The sequence below is a fragment of the Narcine bancroftii genome, chromosome 1 (assembly GCF_036971445.1).
Source record: "Narcine bancroftii isolate sNarBan1 chromosome 1, sNarBan1.hap1, whole genome shotgun sequence".
Lineage (NCBI taxonomy): Eukaryota > Metazoa > Chordata > Chondrichthyes > Torpediniformes > Narcinidae > Narcine > Narcine bancroftii.
In genome coordinates, this window is record NC_091469.1 from 207,666,060 (window position 1) to 207,687,006 (window position 20,947).

The 20,947-nt window shown below is 39.8% G+C and overlaps 1 protein-coding gene across 6 annotated transcripts in view; it reads right to left on the minus strand.

The window, feature by feature from the left end:
- sec16a (SEC16 homolog A, endoplasmic reticulum export factor) overlaps nucleotides 1–20,947 on the minus strand; it is a 142,415-nt gene that overhangs the window by 68,254 nt on the left and 53,214 nt on the right. For all 6 annotated transcript variants that reach the window (XM_069889803.1, XM_069889772.1, XM_069889783.1 and 3 more), the window contains 6 exons: nucleotides 10,946–11,043; nucleotides 9,226–9,364; nucleotides 8,741–8,933; nucleotides 7,656–7,830; nucleotides 7,000–7,142; nucleotides 4,611–4,672 (listed from right to left, as the gene is read on the minus strand). In XM_069889803.1, the coding sequence (XP_069745904.1) occupies nucleotides 4,611–4,672; nucleotides 7,000–7,142; nucleotides 7,656–7,830; nucleotides 8,741–8,933; nucleotides 9,226–9,364; nucleotides 10,946–11,043 (810 nt within the window). The remainder of the gene's footprint in view (nucleotides 1–4,610; nucleotides 4,673–6,999; nucleotides 7,143–7,655; nucleotides 7,831–8,740; nucleotides 8,934–9,225; nucleotides 9,365–10,945; nucleotides 11,044–20,947) is intronic.

The window sequence follows — 20,947 nt, forward strand, 5'->3', positions numbered from 1 at the left end:
CTTAAAAAAAATCACATTGGAACCTCAAATGACACACATCACAGAAGGAAGCAAAAAACAGGAAGAGTTCATGAGAATTATATGGTAGCCAAGAAGGAACTTAAGAAAGGACTTAGGAGAGCACAAAGGGGAATGAGAAGGCCTTGGCAAGTGGGAATAAGGAAAACCTTATGGTGATCTCTGCTATGTGAAGAACAGAAGGAGGACGAAAATGATGATAGGGTCATTTAAGGAGAAAGGATGAAGGCAGAGGAGGTTGGAGAGGTCCTAAATGAATACTTTGCTTCAGAATTCATCAGAGAAAAGGGCTTGGTCAAGGTGAGCTCATGTGCTGAACTATGTTGAAATTAAGAAAGAGGAAGTGCTGGATGGATCTTAAAAACATTAGAATTTATGACCCCGGGAGTGGACGAGACATTGTTGCTCTGGGAAGGGAGAGAAGAGATTGCTGGATCTTTGCATTCTCCTTGACCATAGGGGAGGTGCTGGAGGACTGGAGAATGGCAAATGTGGGCCCCTTGTTTTTTTTTAAATAGGGAGAATCCAGGGAATTATAGACCATCATGTCTTGCACCAGTGGTGGGCAAACTATTGGACAGGATTTACGAACATTTAGAGTAGTCTTCTTTGGGATAGTCAGCATGGCTTTGAGGGGAAGGTCATGCCTCACATGCCCAATTGAGTATGTTCCCAAGTTCTAGACTCCCCCACCAATGCAAACAACTGACCTACCTCTATCTTATCTATGCCTTTCGTAACTTTAGACATTTCTACAAGATCCCCTGTCATTCTTCTAAACTCCAGTGAGCACAGTCCCAGATGACTTAATCTCTCCTCAGAGGCTAACCCCCTCATCTCCGGAATCCACTGAGTGAACCTGCTCTGCACCACCTCCAAAGCCAGTACATTCTTCCATTCTTCCATAGGCAGTATTCCAGATGTGACCTCACCAGCACCTTGCACAGCATAACCTCCCTGCTCCTAAATTCAATCCCTCCAGCAATGTAAGCCAACATTCCATTTACCTTCTTGATAACCTGCTGCACCTGCAACCAACCTTTTGCGATTTATATACAAGCACTCCCATCTTTCTCCACAGCAGCATGCCATTTAAATAATAATCTGATTTTCCTTCCAAAATGTACTCTATCTGTCAGACCATTGCTCACTCACTTAACCAATCTACATCTCTCTGCAGATTTCCTGTATACTCTGTACAATTTGCTTTTCCACTCAATTTAGTGTCATCAACAAACAGAGGCAGATGACATTCCATCCCCCTTCCAGATTGTTAATGTATGTACATTGAACAGTTGTGGGCCCAGCACCAATCCCTGCGGCACCCTGCTCACCACAGATTGCCAACCAGTAAAACACCTCTGTATCCCAACTCTCTTGTATCACCATTCCTCTATCCATGCTAATACATCATCCCCAACTCTATGCATCCTTTATGTACTTTTACGTCTTTTATGCGGCACCTTATTGAACGCCTTCTGGAAATCCAGATAAACACTAACGATCTGCTCCCCTCTATCTAGTGCACTTGTTATATCCTCAAAAAACTCCAGTAAGTTTATCAAACTGAATATACTGAATCCATGCTGAATCTGCCGAATGGATCCACTTCACTCCAGATGTCTTGCTATTTCTTCTTTAATGGTAACTTCAAGCATTCTCCCAACAACAGATGTTAATCTAACTGGCCTATACTTCCCAGCCTTTTGCCTACATCCTTTTTGAATAGTGGGAAGACACTTGCCATGTTCCAATCTGCTGGGATCAGCCCAGATGAAGATAATTTTGGTGGAATTTTGGTAAATATCAACAAAGCATCAACTACAAGCCAGAGTACATGGTTAATGGTAGGATACTTCATTGTGGAAGTATTGGGGGGGTGGGGTGGGAGGGTGAGGTCCAAGTCCATAGGTCTCTCAAGGACACCACACAAGTTGATACAACAGACAAGAAGGTCTATGATATGCTGGATATCGTAGTTGGGGGATGGAGTTGGGAGATAATGCTGCAGCTCTATAAATCTCTGGTGAGATCACTGAGAATACGGTATTCCCCTCCTCACAGGAAAGATGTGGAAACTCTGGAGAGGGTGCAGAGGAGATTTATCAGGATATTGCCTGGATTGGAAAATAAGTCTTATGAGGCAAGGTTAGCAAAGCTAGGGTTTCTCTCTTTAGAGCAAAGAAGGATGAGAGGTGACTTAATAGAGGTCTATAATATTGAGAGGCATCGATAAGGTAAACAGTCAGCACCTTTTTCCCCAGGGCAGAAGTGGCAAACACCAGAGGATATCTATACAGAGTGAAAGGACAAAAGTTTAGGGAAGATATTAGGGGTACACCCACCCCCACATAGTTGTAGGTGACTGGAATGCATTGCCAGGGGTAGAGGTGGACATTGGAACTATCGGGGCATTTAAAAGTGTCTTAGGGACATGGCTGAAAGAAAAATAAAGGGTTACAACATAGGGAGGGTTTTTTTTTGGTTGGTAAATATGGGTCAGCACAACATCATGGGCTGAAGGGCCTGTTCTGTGGTGTAATGATCCATGTTCTAAACCAATTACAGTACAGGGAGTAAACAAACATATAGCAAACATTGAGATGTAGATTGAAGGTGGAAGCAAATCTACAGTGGATAAAGCAAACAGATTTTTATTTGGATGTGGCCTGATATGTTCTCCAGAGATTTGTATTGGGGTCCATCTTTTCATAATCTATGGGATGAAGGTACAAAGTTGTGTTTAAAAAAAAAGTCTCTGCCGACAGCACTTAAGTTGAAGGCAATAGCAAATTAGAGATGGGAATTAGAAGGGAGGCATGTACATCTCCAAATCCAGTGTATCAAGTATAAAATCATTAAGAATAATACACATATTGTTATTTAGCTACAGCCACAGTTCTGGCTGCATTCAAGGTATTAAAAAGGTGAAAGGTTATTTGAGAAAAATATAGGGCAGGAGCATGACATCATCTGAACTTAATCCCATCTTCAGAACATCATTTCCAGTCACAAGTATCTCAGCATTATCGTTATCAGCATTGTAAACGGGACATGAAAAGTTTACCATATTGATATTAATCTTTAACATATCAAATTAAGAGAAATTTTCAGAAATACCCGCCCTGATGAGGTATTCATAACAAATGGCAAAAGATCAACAGTAAGCTTAGTCCATTAAGAAGCAAATTTAAAAAGCACCTTACCCCAAAGAGGTTTAAATTATTAGGTGGGAAGGTTGAAATGACAATTTGGGATAGGGCAGGAGCAATAGTGACTTTTAGACTACGAGTGGTAGAATTTTTAGGAAAGGGAAAAAGAGGAAAAGACTGAGGATCAAGTTATTCCTCAGTTACGAATTGCAAAGGTGAATCAATGTCATATGAATTAATCGTACAAACTAGAGGAAGTTATTCTTGCATAGATAGTTTTTTAAAAAATAAATAAATTGCATTCGTCAACTTAAGTATGACAACAAAGTCTTATACAGCTACACGATCCTTTATCCGGAACCTTGTATTCCGAATTTCAGATTTTTCTGGATTTCGGAAAGCCAGATTTAAGCCCACCCGAATTGTGCTGCCATATCCACCCCGACGCCCTTCCAGTCGCCCTGCAGTCTCCCCCCACCCCTTTCCGACTCACGCTGCCGCCTCTCTCCCCACTTGCCGGATTTTTAAGCTTTCTGGATTTTAGAGCTTTCCGGATTTTAGATGTCCAGATAAAGGATCTGTATTTATATTGTATCTCTTCCATATCTCAAAATACTTTAGTTCTGAGGTTGCATCCATTAAGATCTGCTTATTGGAGACAAACAGACTGGAAGCTTATAGGTCTGAAGAGTTACTTGAAGGGCCACATTATTTTGAATAGCTGACTACATTAATGTGAAATTACATCGGCATAACGTTAGTAAGAAAGCAGGCTTCATACCCATAAAGACATCAGAGAACTTGGTGAGATTTTAATGACAAACTAACATCTCCTTGAGCACTTTTACCAGATCAGGTCATCTTCAGGTACAAATGGGTTCCATTCTTACTGACATACACAAGTCTATTTGCTCCAATGTCAGAAATAACAGAAAAAACATTTTATAATTTAACCACACCTCCATAGCATTGCAATGAAAGGCATGAAAAGCACACAAGACTGATGAGAATGACCAAAAATGGAGAAAAAAAACTAATATCGCAAGTTTGAAAAACACTTCAATTTCATTATTATAGTGGAGCATATATTCGGGGGGAGGGGAATTAGTCGAATGTTTGTAACCCAGGGTTGGCCTGCATATGGTTTCAGATATAATTCCTTCATTGCTCCTAGGTCAAAATCCTGCAACTTCCTCCAGGACAGCATTGTGTCATTACCCACCACAAGGACTGCAGAGGTTTAAGGTTGCAGCTCACCACCACTTTCAAGGATAAATAGGAATGGACAATTAAATGCAGGCTCAGCCCGTGAACCCACACCCATTGAACAAATTATTAAAAACTATGTTTTAAACTACATTCTATTTTCACAAATTATTGGCCCTATTAGAACAAGTGCACACAAGAATCTCATTAGAGTTGTGGAGTTAAGGGACTTACTTTGCTAATGGTCCTGGGAAGTTTTTCAATTCTTCTTGTTCAGGCATGTGCTGTAGGACCATCTGGAAGCAAGACAACAAAAGTCAACAACATTCAAGATTCAAATTTTTTAATAATATGGAATTATAATTTGATCTTCCAGGATCATGAAGATTTTGGATTTCCTCCCAATAATCCTCTTCAGTTAAGTCAGGACAGGATGGTCTGGCCAGAGGGACCTCCTTCTACAGGAACGTACTTTTCAACGTCCATGGAAAACTGCTCCTTTTCCTTCAGATTCAGAGATTAACATTAAATGTTTGGTTTGGAAATAAAACAATCTCTTTACCATGCTGAGAATTTCCAGGATTTGCTTCCAATTGTTAACCACTTCCTACTGAGATTTAAATCTTCACTTTCAGTAAAAAAAACAGCCAGGAGCTTTGATCTCAAAGTAAAAATACAAAATGCTGGAGAAGCTCAGCAGGTCAAACAGTGTCCTTTATACAACAAAGGTAAAAAAAAAATACATAACTGACATTTCAGACTTGAACCCTTCATCAAGATATGAGAAAATGGCAGCAGGTATCCAAACAAAAGAGTGGGGGGTGGGAAAGGCAGATGATAGGTGGAGAAAGGAGGGAGAGGACAGCAGCAATGAGGGGGAGGAGGGTTGGCTGAGTGGGTAATGGAGAAGGGAGGGGGAGAAATGGAAAGACAAGAAAGGGGGAGGGGAAAGAAAAAGCGAGCAGGTTTAGTAGAAAGCAGAAAAGTCAATGTTTGTGCCATCTGGCTGGAGAGCACCCAGATGGAAAATAAGGTGTTTGTTCCTCCAATCTGCAGGTGGTCAGGGTGGGTCAGTACATAAGGCCATGAACAGATTTGTGAGTCTAGTAGTGTGACTTGGAATTGAAATGGTTGGCTACTGGGGCGGGGTCACTGATGTTATGGTTGCAGAGGTGCTCAGTGAAGTGATCTCCCAATCTGCGACCAGTCTCTCCGATGTACAGAAGGCCACAAAGGGAGCACTGGATGCAGTAAATAAGTCCTCTGGATGTACAAGTGAAGTGTTGCTTCACTTAAAAGGCCTGTTTGGGGCCCTGGACCATGGTGAGAGAGGAGGTGTGGGCACAAGCGTTGCACCTCCTGCAGCCACAGGGGAAGATGCCGTGAGGGCGATGGGTGGGGGGGGGGGGGGGGGGAGATGTGCATGAGGGAATCGGAGAGGAAGCAGTCTTTGCAGAAGGCCAAGAGGGGAGAAGGAAAAATGTGTCTGGTGGGGATCCTGTAGTAAATGCCGGAAATTCCAGCAGATGATGTGTTGGATGCTGTGGCTGGTGGGGTGGTAGGTGAAGGAGACTCTATGTTGGTTGGGGCCAGAGGGGACCAGACCAGATGAGCAGGAAATGGATGAGATGTGGATGAGAGCTGAGTTGATATTGGAGGGGAAGCCATGTTTGTGGAAGAAGGCAGACATTTTGGAGGATCTGGACTGGAAGACCTCATCTTGGGAACAGATGTGGCAGAGGCAGAGAAATTAAGAGCAGGGATGGAATCCTTGCAGAGGACAGAGTGTGAGGAAGTGTAGTCCAGGTAGTTGTGGGAGTTGGAGGGTTTATAGTAAATGTTGGTGGAAAGCTTGTCTCCCGAGATCTCAAAATTCCACATACAATACAAAACATTTAGAATAATCACATTAGCATCCTACCTCCGCAATAGGTGATGGATGACCAATTATTTCCCCAAATCTTTATTATATTGCGTCAAAACCATAACATGGAGAGACGAGGCACAGGTAGGGCATGTCCTTCCTCACTGCCCTCTACAGCCCACCTGTTCATCAACTGCACACTGATCAAATCTACTATTTATGAAACAGATGAAAATTCAATGGCAGAAACCAGTGCCTTTACATCTGTACTTTTAGCTTCCATGTGCAATCCCAGCATTGTCATTAATAACTCATTGTTGAAGATACTCAAAGCAAACTGCCTGTGAGGAGCAAGTTTAATATTTCAGGTCAACAATCCTTCATCGGAACTGAAATAAAAACAAGCTTCTTTTTTGAAGTTGCAGGGATGATGAGAAAGGGAGATGAGATGCATTGTGGGTGCTCCCTGAGAGGGAATACTCCAGACAAAGCAGCTATGATGAATAAGCATTCATTTTCCTCTCTTCTCAGATGCTCCATGATTTGCTAAACATCTCCAGCATTTTCTGTTTCGAGTTCTGATTTTCAATACCAACATTTCTTTGCTTGTCAGTTAGCACAATGGTGTGCCATTTATATTTCGGGCCAAATAGCTGGCTGACTTGGATAGAGGTTGGAGTAGTAGTAATAGGCCAAATCAAAAATTATGAACATTGTAAGAGGAACCTTCCTGAGTACAATCCATACTTTTCACAGTACCTCCAGGCTATGTATTTCAACCAAAGCAGGCTGTCCTTCTGAAGGGAGGTTGCTCAACACTTTAAGCAACTGTCCTCCAGGACTAAACCGGACACAAAGATGAGGAACTGTAAATTTCTCCGGGGTCACAGGTCTTGGTGGAGCTGGTGAGGAAAAAAAAGTTTTAATGAAAATTATTAGTTTAGACAAACATTGGCTTATCGGCACGTATTCCCATTAATCACTCCTTATACCTTGATTATATACTACCCCACAATTCACTCCCAAATTCCATCAACCCAACAACATTCCCAGGTTTTCTATTTTTTTTTCCCCACAAGAAACACTCTCCACCTCTCAATTTCATTCCATCCTTTACCCAAAGATTTTTGTTCTAGATACAGGAAAAAAAAAGTATCCAGCACTTATGGGGATTGATAGATACCAGATAATCTCAAACAACCAGAAACTTCTCGAGTGTTGCGTGGATTGTCGAACTAACCACCAGAGGTGGCAATTTTAACTTTTGCATTGTTTACCTATTTATTTTCTACCATTATTTTTGCCTGTTGCTTGAATTCCAGATAACAGTGATTTTACTGTACAACACTACCGCCTTCCAAGCTAAATTTTAAGATGACAGCATATAGATTTGGTAAATGCGTGGATGAATGTACCTCTTTCCACAGGCTGCCATCCTGTTTCCGCTGGATATCCATACTGATAATCTACGTAATTGGGCGGTGCAGTGTTTTCGGAGTATTGCCCATATGTGTAATCAGCAGAGATGGTTGAATGACTTGGCTGTTCATAAGGGACAGTCAAGTCCTTTTGACTCCTGTAAACCTGGCTCTGCAGAAAATAATCTGGTTAGGGAGTGAGGATAAATGATCCATTTTACAGTAATGCAATATTTTCATACAAATCCACAATAAAGTCTTCTGCCCAGATTCGTAATGAAAATAATCCGATCAAACACATGCTGCAACTCTATTGTCCTGGTACAGGACAAAATAGTGCAATCATTGGCACAGAGGCATGATTACAGCATATCTGTGAATGCAGAAATTATCACTGATATAAATGATCTGAATCAAATGCAAAAATTTTAGTTTAAATGATTTTCAGTTCAATTAATGCATATTCATGAGGGAAAAAAAACACAGCCTGCATATAGCTCTGTCACTATCGGGAAGTTGGGGGGGGGGGGGAAGAGGAGGGGGGGAAAAATAAAACTGCAGAAAAAACAAAAGCAACATTTATCTCAAACCTTAACCAAATATGATTAGCAGTATTTGGTCTATCACTTTCTCAGAGATTTGTAATGGGGGACATTTATCCATGTTTTGTTGGAGCAGAAGCCCCACATGACACTGCAGCAATCTGTCGGAGGAACTCAGCAGGCAAACCACATTCGTGGAAGTGAATGGTCAACGTTGCGAGCTAAAACCCTTCATCAGGGCCTGACAATTCTTTATTCTCCTACTGACGCTTCTCAGCCTCAGCCTCAGAATTTATTGTCACAAACTCATCACCAAGTGTATCGTTCTGCAGCACCAATACAGTGCAAACATCGCTATAATTTTTTTTTTAAATAAATCATCCAAGAAAATAAAATCAAGTTAGGTAGGGATGTGGTTCATTATCCATACAAAAATCTGATGGCAGAGGGGGAGCTGTCCTTGTGTCATTGAGTAATCGTCTTCAGTTCCCCCAGCAGATTGTCTTGCCCCATACTACTCGCTTGAACCACTCAACTCACCTGCTGAGATTGGGAGCTGAAGCTGCTGCGCCGACTCCTCACACTGTGAGAGCTCAGCACACTGTGAGCAGAATGTTCACTGTGTGTACTGCGCCGATCAAATTCATCAGTGTATGCGTCTCGTCGATTACTTTCATCAAAACTGCTGTCATATCGAGGGTCATATTTCCAGAGTTCCTCATATCCATTTCTCCTATTAAACAAGTGTGCATACATTCATGTTCTACTTAAAGGAAGTTGGTCCTTACAGAAACCACTGCCATCACTCCACTATACAAGTGACAATGATGTGAAGTGCACAAACATGATTTCTGATTGATGGCATACGAAGTTAGGTCTGGACTAGAAATCGAAGACAAGAAATCACAGATGCTGCAATATTTTAAAAATGATGAGAAGCTGGAGGTAACCAAAACGTTAACTGTTCATCTCTCTCCAGAGTAGCAGGGCAGAAACACGGTTAGTGATAGAAATCTCAAACTCACCTGTCTCCGTAGGGCTCCCGGTAATAAGAATCACGTGCTTGATAGGGTCCATAATACCAGTATGGGCGGTCATAATCTCTATAGTCTCTGTACCAAGGATTATAGGAAGCCAGGTCATACTTCTCCCAGTGAGCTGGGTCTAATAACAAAACAGTTATGAAAACATAGTACAAAGTTCATTTTGAAGAAAAATGGAAAGGAGAAAATGGAAATTAGAACACATTACTATCTTGAAACATCTCAAAATGATTCTTGTAGCATTGTTACTGCTGCTACAGAGGAAATGTGGCTGCCAATGTGCACAATGCCATTTTACACAAATAACAATGACCATTTTTTGGTTTAAATTTTATCATTTAACTAATGGCTTAGATATGAGGGATAGCATGGTTAGTGTAGCGGTTAGCACAACACTTTTATAGTGGGTTCAAATCTGGTGCAGTCTGTGAGGGTTTTTTTTGTACTTCCCTGTGTCTGTGTGGGTTTCCTCCAGGTGCTCTGGATTCCTCTACCCTTCAAAACGTATGGGGATTGCAGGATAATTGGGGTATTTCAGCAGCATGGACTTGTGGGATGGAAGGGTCTGTTACTGTGCTGTACCTCAGACTGATACATTTCCAGGCATTGAAGGAATCAATGGATGTGAGGATTGTGTAGAAACAGAGCTGAGCCACAATTGTGATGAATGACAGGACAGATTCAAAGGACTGCAAGATGCTGGTGAGACCACATTTGGAGTATTGTGCACAGCTCTGGACACCCATTGTGGGAAAGGTGTAATTAAGTTGAAAAAGATTATAGGAATGTTATCTGGACCAGCAGGCTGCAGTTAAGAGAGGCTGGAGAGGATGGGGTATTTTGTGCGGAAGCCAAGGAGGGACCTTATGGAAGTTTGCTTTGATAAAGTAAACAGTGGTAGTCTTTTCCTCGGGGTAGGGAATCTAAAAATACAGAGCATAGATTTAAGGTGAGAGGAAAGATTTAAAAGGGACCCGTGGGCAACTTTTTCCATGCTGTATGCCCAAATTTAATCTAAACTTCACTTTAAACAACTCCATTATTTTTAGTACAAACCCTTAAGGAGAAAGGAATTGTTAACAAATCAAGACAAAAGACTTGAAACATCAGAAACATGATGAGCTCACAAGGGAACAGTTCTCAATGCAAACTGTGGAAAACAAGTTCTCTCACCTCAGTGAGATTGTGACATTCCTTCTTGAGCCAGAGGTACCAGCAATCATATGCACAATGTGCAGGATTACATAGTATATTAGCCACGGGACAGGCCATTTAGCCTGAAGTGGCCTTTGAGCAGTAGTGCTCCTCTCAAGCCTCCCACCAGCTTTCCTCATTTATCAGTGGAGCCTTTTCTGCTCTTTATCAGTCTTCCCTTAAATTTTTTTTTTTTGTAGTGCCATCATGAGTTTCTCCTGAATTGCCTTCAATTTCACAATGGCACTGAAATAATATTGATGGTGCTAACATACCATTCTTTAAAAACACTAAAAATTCAGGCTCTGTTCAGGTAGACATCAAATAATTCAAAGGACTGGAACTTTCTCAGGGACACGATCCAGTTGACTACAAAAACTATGATCTCTAGGTTTAACCATAATCACACCTAAATCACACCAATATCTTTTTAAAAAATTTCTACTTCACTATCTTATGGACAACAAAAGAAACATTTCCACAAAACTCAGCAGGGGTCTTTTCTTACCTCGATACTGATATTGGCCACTGTAATAATCTGCATAGTAACCAGTGTGGCCTTCTCGTACACTTCTTCCTCCATAGAGCTCTTCAGTGTACCCTTGCCTGAACAGATCAGCAAACATTGAAAAAATTTTACTTTAAGTTTATATGCTGCCAGTCCATATTGAGTACAATGGCTGGAGCAACTGTTTCAGCCGACATGAGGGTGCTGAGACACCAGCTCACTGTCATAGATTCATACAGCTTAACAAATTGAGTGCTGTGCAAGGGGAAAGAGAAATGGAAAACCCACTGCCCAAAGATAAACCAGACAAAAATTCAAAATGATCTACTGTAGTAGTGTTTTAAAAAAGATAAATAGGTATGAGAGTGTTATAGATGAATACAGCAAATAGCAGAGGGTGGAGCAAGAGAAAGGTAAACAATTGTTCTGACAAAGGATCTCTTCCCACATATGCGACCAGAACTGCTGAGCATTTCCATCATTTATTTTCAGTAATATGCAGATTTTTTTGATTTTTAAAGAAATATCCCAATTTCATTTTGAATGAGTCAACTCCTTTCAAGAGCGTTGTTTCTTGAGGGAAAAGAACAAAAGTTGGGAGAATAAAATGAGATTAATGGTCAGTGCAGACTTGGTAGGCAGAAAGGCAGGTTTCCAATAATCTACGACCCTTAAGTAAAAAGCGGCGCTCTTTTCAAAAGGTAGAATGGGGGAAAGGTGACCCAAGTCCCCAGATATGATGGTGCTCACAGCCAAATTGAATGTTTTGTGTCAGAGTTTACTGGACAAGTGGTTGGCACAGTTCTACTGCAGCCGACCAAATCAACAGGAATACATTTTTAAGACAGCCAGCACTAAAGGACTGCTGAAACATTAATTTCCTAACCCTAATACATGCTCTTAGATTTTTGAAGGAAGACTTGAAGAAATCTTGAAGGAACTAGCAAAAAAGAAAGTGTGTGTGTGTGTGTGTGTGTGTGTGTGTGTGTGTGTGTGTGTGTGTGTGTGTGTGTGTGTGTGTGTGTGTGTGCACCTGTCCCCATCACCATCAAGCAACCCATTCAAAGTGGGTTCTGATTGGACAAGCTTGAAGACCATAAGGCTTGGAGATAGTCACAGTGGGTGTCAGGGCTAAAATGTATTTCTTGCAAGCAAATTCTATTTTGTGGCTTTCAAGTGACTGTTTAATAAATTTAATGCCATCTTCTGGCAAACAGCCATTTTGAAGGTTATAGTTTGCCTTTGAGAGAGATAATCAGATTAGTTAGTTTTCTTTGTTCTACAGAATGGTCGAAATCTAGAATGTGCCAACAACTTTTATTAATTATTAATCACCATCTAACAAAGATTTTTTTATAAACTTTATTTATTCGTTCACAAAACAAATATGACGTATACAGAAATTAAAGATGAACATTTTTTTCTATATATATATAGAAAAAAAGAAAAAAGTACCCCCCCTTCAGCCAACTGAGCCATAAAAAAGTAAAAAAGAATATTAAAAAAAAAATAAATATACATATTAAAATCTAATCAATATAAATTGAAATGTAAATATTCTGAGTATAACAGCCACATATTAATTAAAAAATTATAATTATCATGCGAAACATACATAATTTTTTCCATTATTAAACAATATTTCATCTCATTATGCCATCTACTTATATCAATCATATTTGTATCTTTCCATGTACTAGCAATACATTTTTTCGTTACGGATAAAGCTAAATATACAAAAGCAAGCTGGAACTTTCAAAACTTACAAACCTTTCAAAAGTTGCAAACTACCCAATAAAAATACTGTTGGATCTAAAACTATTTTAATCTTATACAGATATTCTAAAAACGATTGAATTTTCTTCCAAAAAGATTGTATATGTATACATGACCCATAATTAATCATTGCATCACGTGCATTTATCAATCTAGTTACACTATCATAAAAGATATCTAACCATCCTCTTCAGAAAAAATAAAACCAATATCCGCTTCCCATTTAACTTCAGATTTATCCCAACCCTTTTTATCCATACCATCCTGTAATATTTGATACACAAATAAAATATACACCTTCTCTGGTACTTTCATAAGAAAAGTCTCAAATTTAGTCATTTTAGGTAAAATCATATCTCTACCAAACATACATATTACCAAAGATCGAATTTGATAATAAAGAAATAAAGAATTCATATCAATACCAAAATCTTCCCTCATCTAATTAAAAGATAAAAACTTACCCTCTTTAAAACAATCTCCCAAATTTTTCACACATTTAAATCTCCAATGCAATAAACTTTGATAATTATGTATTGAAAAAGAAATAAGTTGATTATTATACTCAACTTTGACACATCTACTATTATTACTAAATACCAATAATATCTTTATATAGAAACTCAAATCAATGTATATAGGCCCTCCAATTAAAAAAAATCACAAATTAAAAACTAAAAAAAAATAAAGAAAAAAAACTACCAAAAGGTAGTAATCCCCTAAACAAAAATTGGGTGTGGGTCACCCACCAGTGGCTGATGACTAGTAAAGAACTTAGTGCACATCTCTCCCTCCCCAACCAGTCAGTAACATCAAAATCTCATAACAAAAGAAAAAATAACATTTAAAAAAATTCTTCTTTTCATCCAGAAGATTCCAATCTCGAAGATCCCATTTCAGAAGGAGGTAGACTCTTTCCATTCCCATTTTTGCCATTTCTTCCGTTTCCAGAACAACCAGAATTTTCTTCAGAAGATAATGGTGGATTACGTCTTTTTCCTCTTATATCTGGCAATGAATCAGCAAAAATCATTGCTTCACGATCCATTTCAAAACACCGAAATTGATAGTCTCCATAAAACACCTTCAACACTGCAGGGTAACGAAAAGTAGACTTATAATCTTTACGCCACAAAACTTCTTTAACTGGATTGAATTGACGTCGACTTTGAATGACCTCTTGACTCAGATCAGGATAAAAAAAGACTCTGCTATTCTGAATCAATAATGGGGTTTGTCGTTGTCTCCCATTTTGTACTGCAAGTCGAAGTATTGCTTCTCTATCCAAATAACTCAAACATCGAATTACTATCGGTCTCGGTGGTTGACCAGCTGAGGGTGTTCTTTTCAAAGCTCGATGGGCTCTTTCCAGTGCCAATCCCCCAGAGAAAAATTCTTGCCCTAATATTTGCGGAATCCAGTCTTTAAAAAAATGAAGAAGATCTTGTCTTTCTATACCTTCCTGCAAACCAACAATTTTCACATTATTCCTTCTGCTTTGATTTTCCAAATAATCTATTTTTCTTTCTAGCTCCTTCTCACGTTCTCCTAATTCTATGACTGATTTTTCCACCTTTAATACTTTTTCTGTGTTAGAAGTCACGTTGTTTACAGTCCAAAAAAGCAGTCTGAATGTTTTTTAATTCTTCATACCAGCATTCATTTGAACCATTTCATTCATTTGAGATGTCAACAAATCCATTCCAGGTTTTATAACAGCTTGAATAGCTGCCTTCAATTGTGATTCAGTAAAGTTCAGCTCTGCTCTCTCTGACATAGTGGCAGAACAAGGTAACTGCAGCTCCTGCTGCAATTCAACAAAAGGCATTTTAAAAGATTTACTGTGGGTCTGGAGTCCCAGCGACGGCATCCCAACTTCTTCAGGGAGTCGCCGCTGGTCTCCCCCCGCATCTTGTTGTCTTCTCATCCATTCGTGAAGAAAAATGACTTTTTCAGATTGTAATGCTGCCTGATGCATTTCCTTTACAGCCTCCACAGGCGATCCTTGGGATTTAGGCAATGAAGAAATTAAGCCTGGGGCTGCTTCAAGTCGTCTAGGCCCCAAATCTTCAGCACTTCGAAAATGTATTTTCTTTTGACTTTGAGATTTAGTCTTTTTATCATTAGTGGCCATAATAATTCCTTAATACTTTAAACTAAAATTTAAAAAATTTATACTTGGAAACAAAGGGTTAAAAAACGGGTATTTAAAAGTCTGGCCAGAGATGTCGAGGTTGCACGTCTAGACTCTACACCATCTTGCCACGCCCCCCCATCTAACAAAGTTTAATGGCTTGTAACAATATATAGCAACTGATATCGTTTAATAAACTGTGAGAAAACACAACTCAACTTTAGTATGGATTTGTTTGAATGAGTCATGGACAACAAAATTCTAATTCCAGCAAATGATCATAAAGGAAAATAGTTGCTACAATTTTTAGTCAATAAAAGACAGAATTTAAAACAATAGAAAGTTGGAAGTTGGATTTGGAATTCGGATTGGATCAATTGAGCTCTGTTTAGAGCATTTCAAGCTTGAGGCACGATTGTCAACAGCATCCATCACCAAGGCCATTGAAGAGGTGGTAAGCCTGACGAAAGGATTCCTTCTGTGTGCTTATTGAAAGTTAGAGCACAGTTTGGAGAAACTGCTGCTTACCATTTGAGGACTGATTTGGTTTTGGAGTTACTGTGCATGTTTGATGTCTAAGTGAATGAGTTCATTGAATTGGAATGTCAACTGCTGCTGAAGCTACTGCTCTTATGGAGCTACGTGTTGAGAAGATGAAAGTCACAGATTTCAGAGGAATTACAAAGGTGGTAATTAGATACAAGTGGAAACAAAGCTACTCTTCAAGCAAAACTGAATGAGGCAATAGAAAAGCAGAAGGTTACGGCTGTTGGGAGTACAAATCCCACAGAAGTAATGCAAAAATGATCTACAGAATCTAAGATCAGACATTTGGAAGTGTTTGAAGGTGTGACACAAGATGGTGGTGAGGAAGACCAGCAACCCAAAATGGAGACAAAGTCAGATATTAAAGCAACATCTGACATATAGGATGACGTGTGTCAAATACAGGAAGCAGGAGAAGCAAGAGGAATTCCAGAACAAGCCCCAATGTTTCAAGTACTGCAGCTACACGTGTAAAGGTTCAGGCAGACATGGCAGCTCTTGAAGCAGAAAAGAAAATGCTTCAAGTTAAATTTGCCTCAGAGAAAAAGAGGAAGAGCAGGAGAAGCAGTGGCAGATAGCTGAGGAGCAGCTAAAGAGGAAAGAGGACCAGCTAAGGAAGCAACTCAGAAGGCAAAAGGAGCAACTGAAACTGGACAAAAAAATTGCTGTTTATCAGGCCAGGTCGAGGGCACTAGAAGGCTGAAGTAACTGGTGCTCGAAGTAAATTAACTAAAGCTTAACATTTTGGAGTCACCTTTTGAGAAAAGACAACAGAAAAAGGAAATATTTAATAGCAAAGACAAGTCAGTGTTAAGAGGTATAAGACTTGCATGGTCCCAAACTGGTCAGATTAAGGCACGGTGGTGCCAAATCTCATACATGCTGCTACCATCAGGTAACAGAAATCCGAGCGAACAAAGTAACTTGCGTCCAGGCATGACAAGATAAAATGGCTGCATCATTAATGTAGTTAGTCTCTCTCTTCTCTGCCCAAGAGAAAGATTTCAGTATTTGATGGTGACCCATTTCAATTCCAAGCGTTTATGAAAAACTTTGAACGCTGTATTGAAATTAAGAGCCAAAGCTTGGAGGATTGTCGATGTTATTTGGAGCAGTTCATGAGTGGATAACCACATGAATTTGGTAACGAGTTGCCATCATATGGCCTCGAAAGAAGGATAACAAAAGGCTAAGTTTTTAATAAAGACGCATTTTGTCAACAAGCATAAAATTTCTACAGCTTATGTACTGAAGGCTCTTTTATGGTTGTCAATAAGACCGGATGACAAAAAAGTTTACAAGCTTATGCCCTCTTTCTAAGAGGATGTTGCAATGTCACATCTACAAGCCATCTACAAGAGCTTGACATATCTACTAATATGTCAATCATTATAGATAAATTACCCTATCGGATGAAAGAACTATGGAGAAGTTCAGTTGTTAAATACCAGAAAAGATGCAATGTTACAGCTACTTTTAAGGACTTGGTGGAATTCATTGAAGTACAAGCAGACATTGTCACAGATCCAGTGTACGGAAATAGCAAAGGCACTCAAACAATAAGTAAAGTTAGAACTATAGAACACTATAGCACAACCAAAATTTTTAAAATGTACATTTGCCACCTCACTGGCAGTCTTCTTCTTCTTTGGCTTGGCTTCGCGGACGAAAATTTATGGAGGGGTATGTCCACATCTGCTGCAGGCTCGTTGGTGACTGACAAGTCCGATGCGGGACAGGCAGGCACGGTTGCAGCGGTTGCAAGGGAAAATTGGTGGGTTGGGGTTGGGTGTTGGGTTTTTCCTCCTTTGTCTTTTGTCAGTGAGGTGGGCTCTGCGGTCTTCTTCAAAGGAGGTTGCAGCCCGCCGAACTGTGAGGCGCCAAGATGCACGGTTGGAGGCGATATCAGCCCACTGGCGGTGGTCAATGTGGCAGGCACCAAGAGATTTCTTTAAGCAGTCCTCGTACCTCTTCTTTGGTGCACCTCTGTCTCGGTGGCCAGTGGAGAGCTCGCCATATAACATGATCTTGGGAAGGCGATGGTCCTCCATTCTGTAGATGTGACCCACCCAGCGCAGTTGGGTCTTCAGCAGCGTGGATTCGATGCTTGCAGATTCTGCCAGCTTGAGTACTTCGATGTTGGTGATGAAGTCATTCCAATGAATGTTGAGGTTGGAGCGGAGACAGCGCTGATGGAAGCGTTCTAGGAGCCATAGGTGATGCCGGTAGAGGACCCATGATTCAGAGCCGAACAGGAGCGTGGGTCTGGCAGTACAGGATAAATGAAGGAAAATGAAACTTTGCCTGCAGTGAAGAAATGTTTGTTCTGTAATGACAAACATAATCTGGAAAAGTGTGCGCAGATGGAGAAAAAAAAAGACACATGGAAAGAAAATAGCTTTTTTGAAGGAAAATGGAATATGTTTTGGGTGTCTGTGTTAAGGGCACATTAGCAAAAACTGCAAAAAGCAACTCAGCTGTGACATATGTAGCCAAAAGCATCCCAAAATGCTACACGTCTTCCAGGAAAAGAAGAAAATAGAAAAGGAACAAATGACAAAAAAAAAGCAGTTGAAAACAGTGCTGAAGTTTCGATATTAACAAATGGTCTTACAGGGGCCAGAGAAAACAACTGCAAACTTTTGATAATACATTTTACAAGTCAGGCCAAGAAAGGAAGTGCAATAGTGCAAACTTACGCATTTCTTGACCCAGGAAGCACTGCGTCATTTTGCACCGTGGGGCTAATAAGATTAATCTTCAAGGAAGGTGGCCAAAAATTCTATTGAGAACTAGAGGTCAAGTTAAACATATTGAAACCAAAATTGTTTTGGGCCTAGAGATTGCTGGATTGGATAGTAATGATTTTTGTGAACTCCCAGGCATATACACTTAGAAGACCATACCTGTGCATAAACGAAACATCCCACATCAAAATGACATTAAACATTTTTCAAATCCATCCACTGTTCATTCATTTATGCAAAATCAACTCTGAGATTAAGTTTCTGATTGGTTAAGGTGTACCAAAAGCTCTGGAAACATTAGATACAAGGAGTGTGGGAGAAGGACCTTACATGGTGTTAGGTCTGCTTTGTTCATGAATGAGTGAGACAAACACCAGACTGAGTCGAAATCAGGGTTCTTTGTTCTTTATTACCGGATTGTAACACTTGCGACTAACGATGTTAGTCGGAGAATGCATTCTGCCGTTATCAGCAAAATGGTGATTTTTTATACCCTTGGATACGTGCTTAGAACATCATCATATCATTACTTGTCCAATGACTAAAACTGTTGCTATCCTTTCCCTGCTAGCTTCCTGCCTCTCAATCCATCAATGTCTCTCTTATCTTGTAAGTACAAGGATGCATTCACATCTTGTTACAGCCCTGTACAGGGTAACTCCTTACACATTCCCATCTCATGATGTTTTACCTTACAATGGTCAAAACTATGGTTGTTTGGATGATAAATGGACCATTAGGAGAAAGAAGAGGTTCAAAAAACAATCGGCTATGTTACATCAAAGATGAGCAGCAATAGAAATTCACCAAGACAATGATATCTTCAAAACAATTTTTATTAATATCTATTAATAATATATAATCTTACTTAAATTTAAACTTAACCCAAGTATGCGCAAATGTATACGTGTGTGTGTGTGTGTGTGTGTGTGTGTGTGTGTGTGTGTGTGTGTGTGTGTGTGTGTGTGTGTGTGTGTGTGTGTGTGTGTGTATATATCACCTAAACCATTACAGCTTGGGTACAATTCTGAAAAGTTGATTCATAGTTCAGTCTTAAAAATCCTGTGTTGAAACTTAGAACTTTTAAACTGTTGTTCAGAAGTAATTATGAAGTAGTTGAGACACCAAATCATCAGGTTTCTCAAAACTCAGGAATTCTTGTTGAATTGCTCTCAGAGAAATGTTCCTTCATACAAATGATTTGTCACAGCTCCTCTCTTTCATGTAAGGGTTACAAGACTTGTGACCTCCATGATGCTTTCAAGTCAGACAAGGGTCAGACGAAATAACCATCAAAATGGTCATGATCCAACTACAAGAATGATCTTGCATTTTTTTAAACCCAGATACAAGTCAGACAAAAGTGACCATTACAATGGCCACAGCAGATCACTGCTCTCCGATGACAAGCAGCAGTAGCAGAACTGACCATCTCTCCCAAAGCCACTCGAATTCTGCCTCCAGATGACACTAAAATGCTGCTTTTTGAAGTGTCTTAATCACATGACTTGCTTCATCAATACTGGCTTTTAGTTTCAATTTCCCAAAAACATGAGTCATCTGGCAGATAGCCCACTGTTTGAACAGATGTCATCCTTAGTAAATATTAATTGTTTCAGTATTTCAGTTGAACAATAACAGTAGTTTTATGGCTTTGAACGTAGGTACCTTTCCATCAGTTAAGAACATCGTTATCTGTGTGTCTTTCCTTGCTCCAACCCCTAAAGTAACTTTATTAAAAATATAATATACTGTAACAGCTATAAGTGTCAACAAAATAACGATTGTTAAGCAGGAGCATTAGGTCAAGAATGACTTTCCTGAGTGCATCAGGGACGACCAAGAATCTTGGAATCGGTTTCAAAATCTGTCAAGCTAGTTAATGGTTATTAATGCATTAGATTACCTTTAAATGAAAGGGAATTATGCATGCCTGATAATAGAAGCTTCATCGAACAACATACACTGAATTTAAAAAGTTAAAAGATTCTTTCTTTCATTCAGACTAGAGCAAATGCGTGTCTGATATGATATCCAAAGGATATGCAGAGAAAGTACCAGTTGATATCTTGGAACGCAATGATGGCAAAAAGTGGTACTTACCACACTGTGGGGTTTTGCATCCACAGAAATAAAAACTTCATGTGGTGTTTGACTGTAGAGCGACCTTTCGGGGAGTTTTACTAAATTCTCAATTCTTACAGGGTCCTGATTTGAGCAGTGCATTGATGGGAGTCCTAACTAGATTCTGTAAAGAACCTGTCATCATCACTGCAGATACTGTAGCAATAAAAGTACCGAATAAAAACCGGGACTTGTTTCAATTCTTTTGGAGGCCTAATAGAGACTAGTCAGAACGTGGTGGAATGCAGAATGACAGGGCATCTATTTGGAGCGACTTCATCACCAAGTTGTGCGAATTTTGCCCTTAAGAAGTGTGCTGAGGACAATAGCACCATCAGGAATAACTTCTATGTGGATGACTGGTGCAGCTACAGTTAAAGAAGCAATAGCTCTTCATCTTGAATTAAGAGCGATCTGCAACAAAGGAGGCTTTCTACTTACCAAATAGACAAATAATAGTGACAGGTATTGGCTGCCATACCTGAAACAGAGAGGGCAAAGGAAATGAAAAATTTGGACTTAGACCATGACCACCTTCCTGTGGAGAGGGTGTGAGGTGTGCAATGGTGTGTTCAGTCTGACGTTTTTAAGTTCAAAACCATTTTGAAGAACTGACCTTTCACAAAAATGGGGATTTTATCAACAGTCAGTTCGATACATGATCCTCTAAGCATC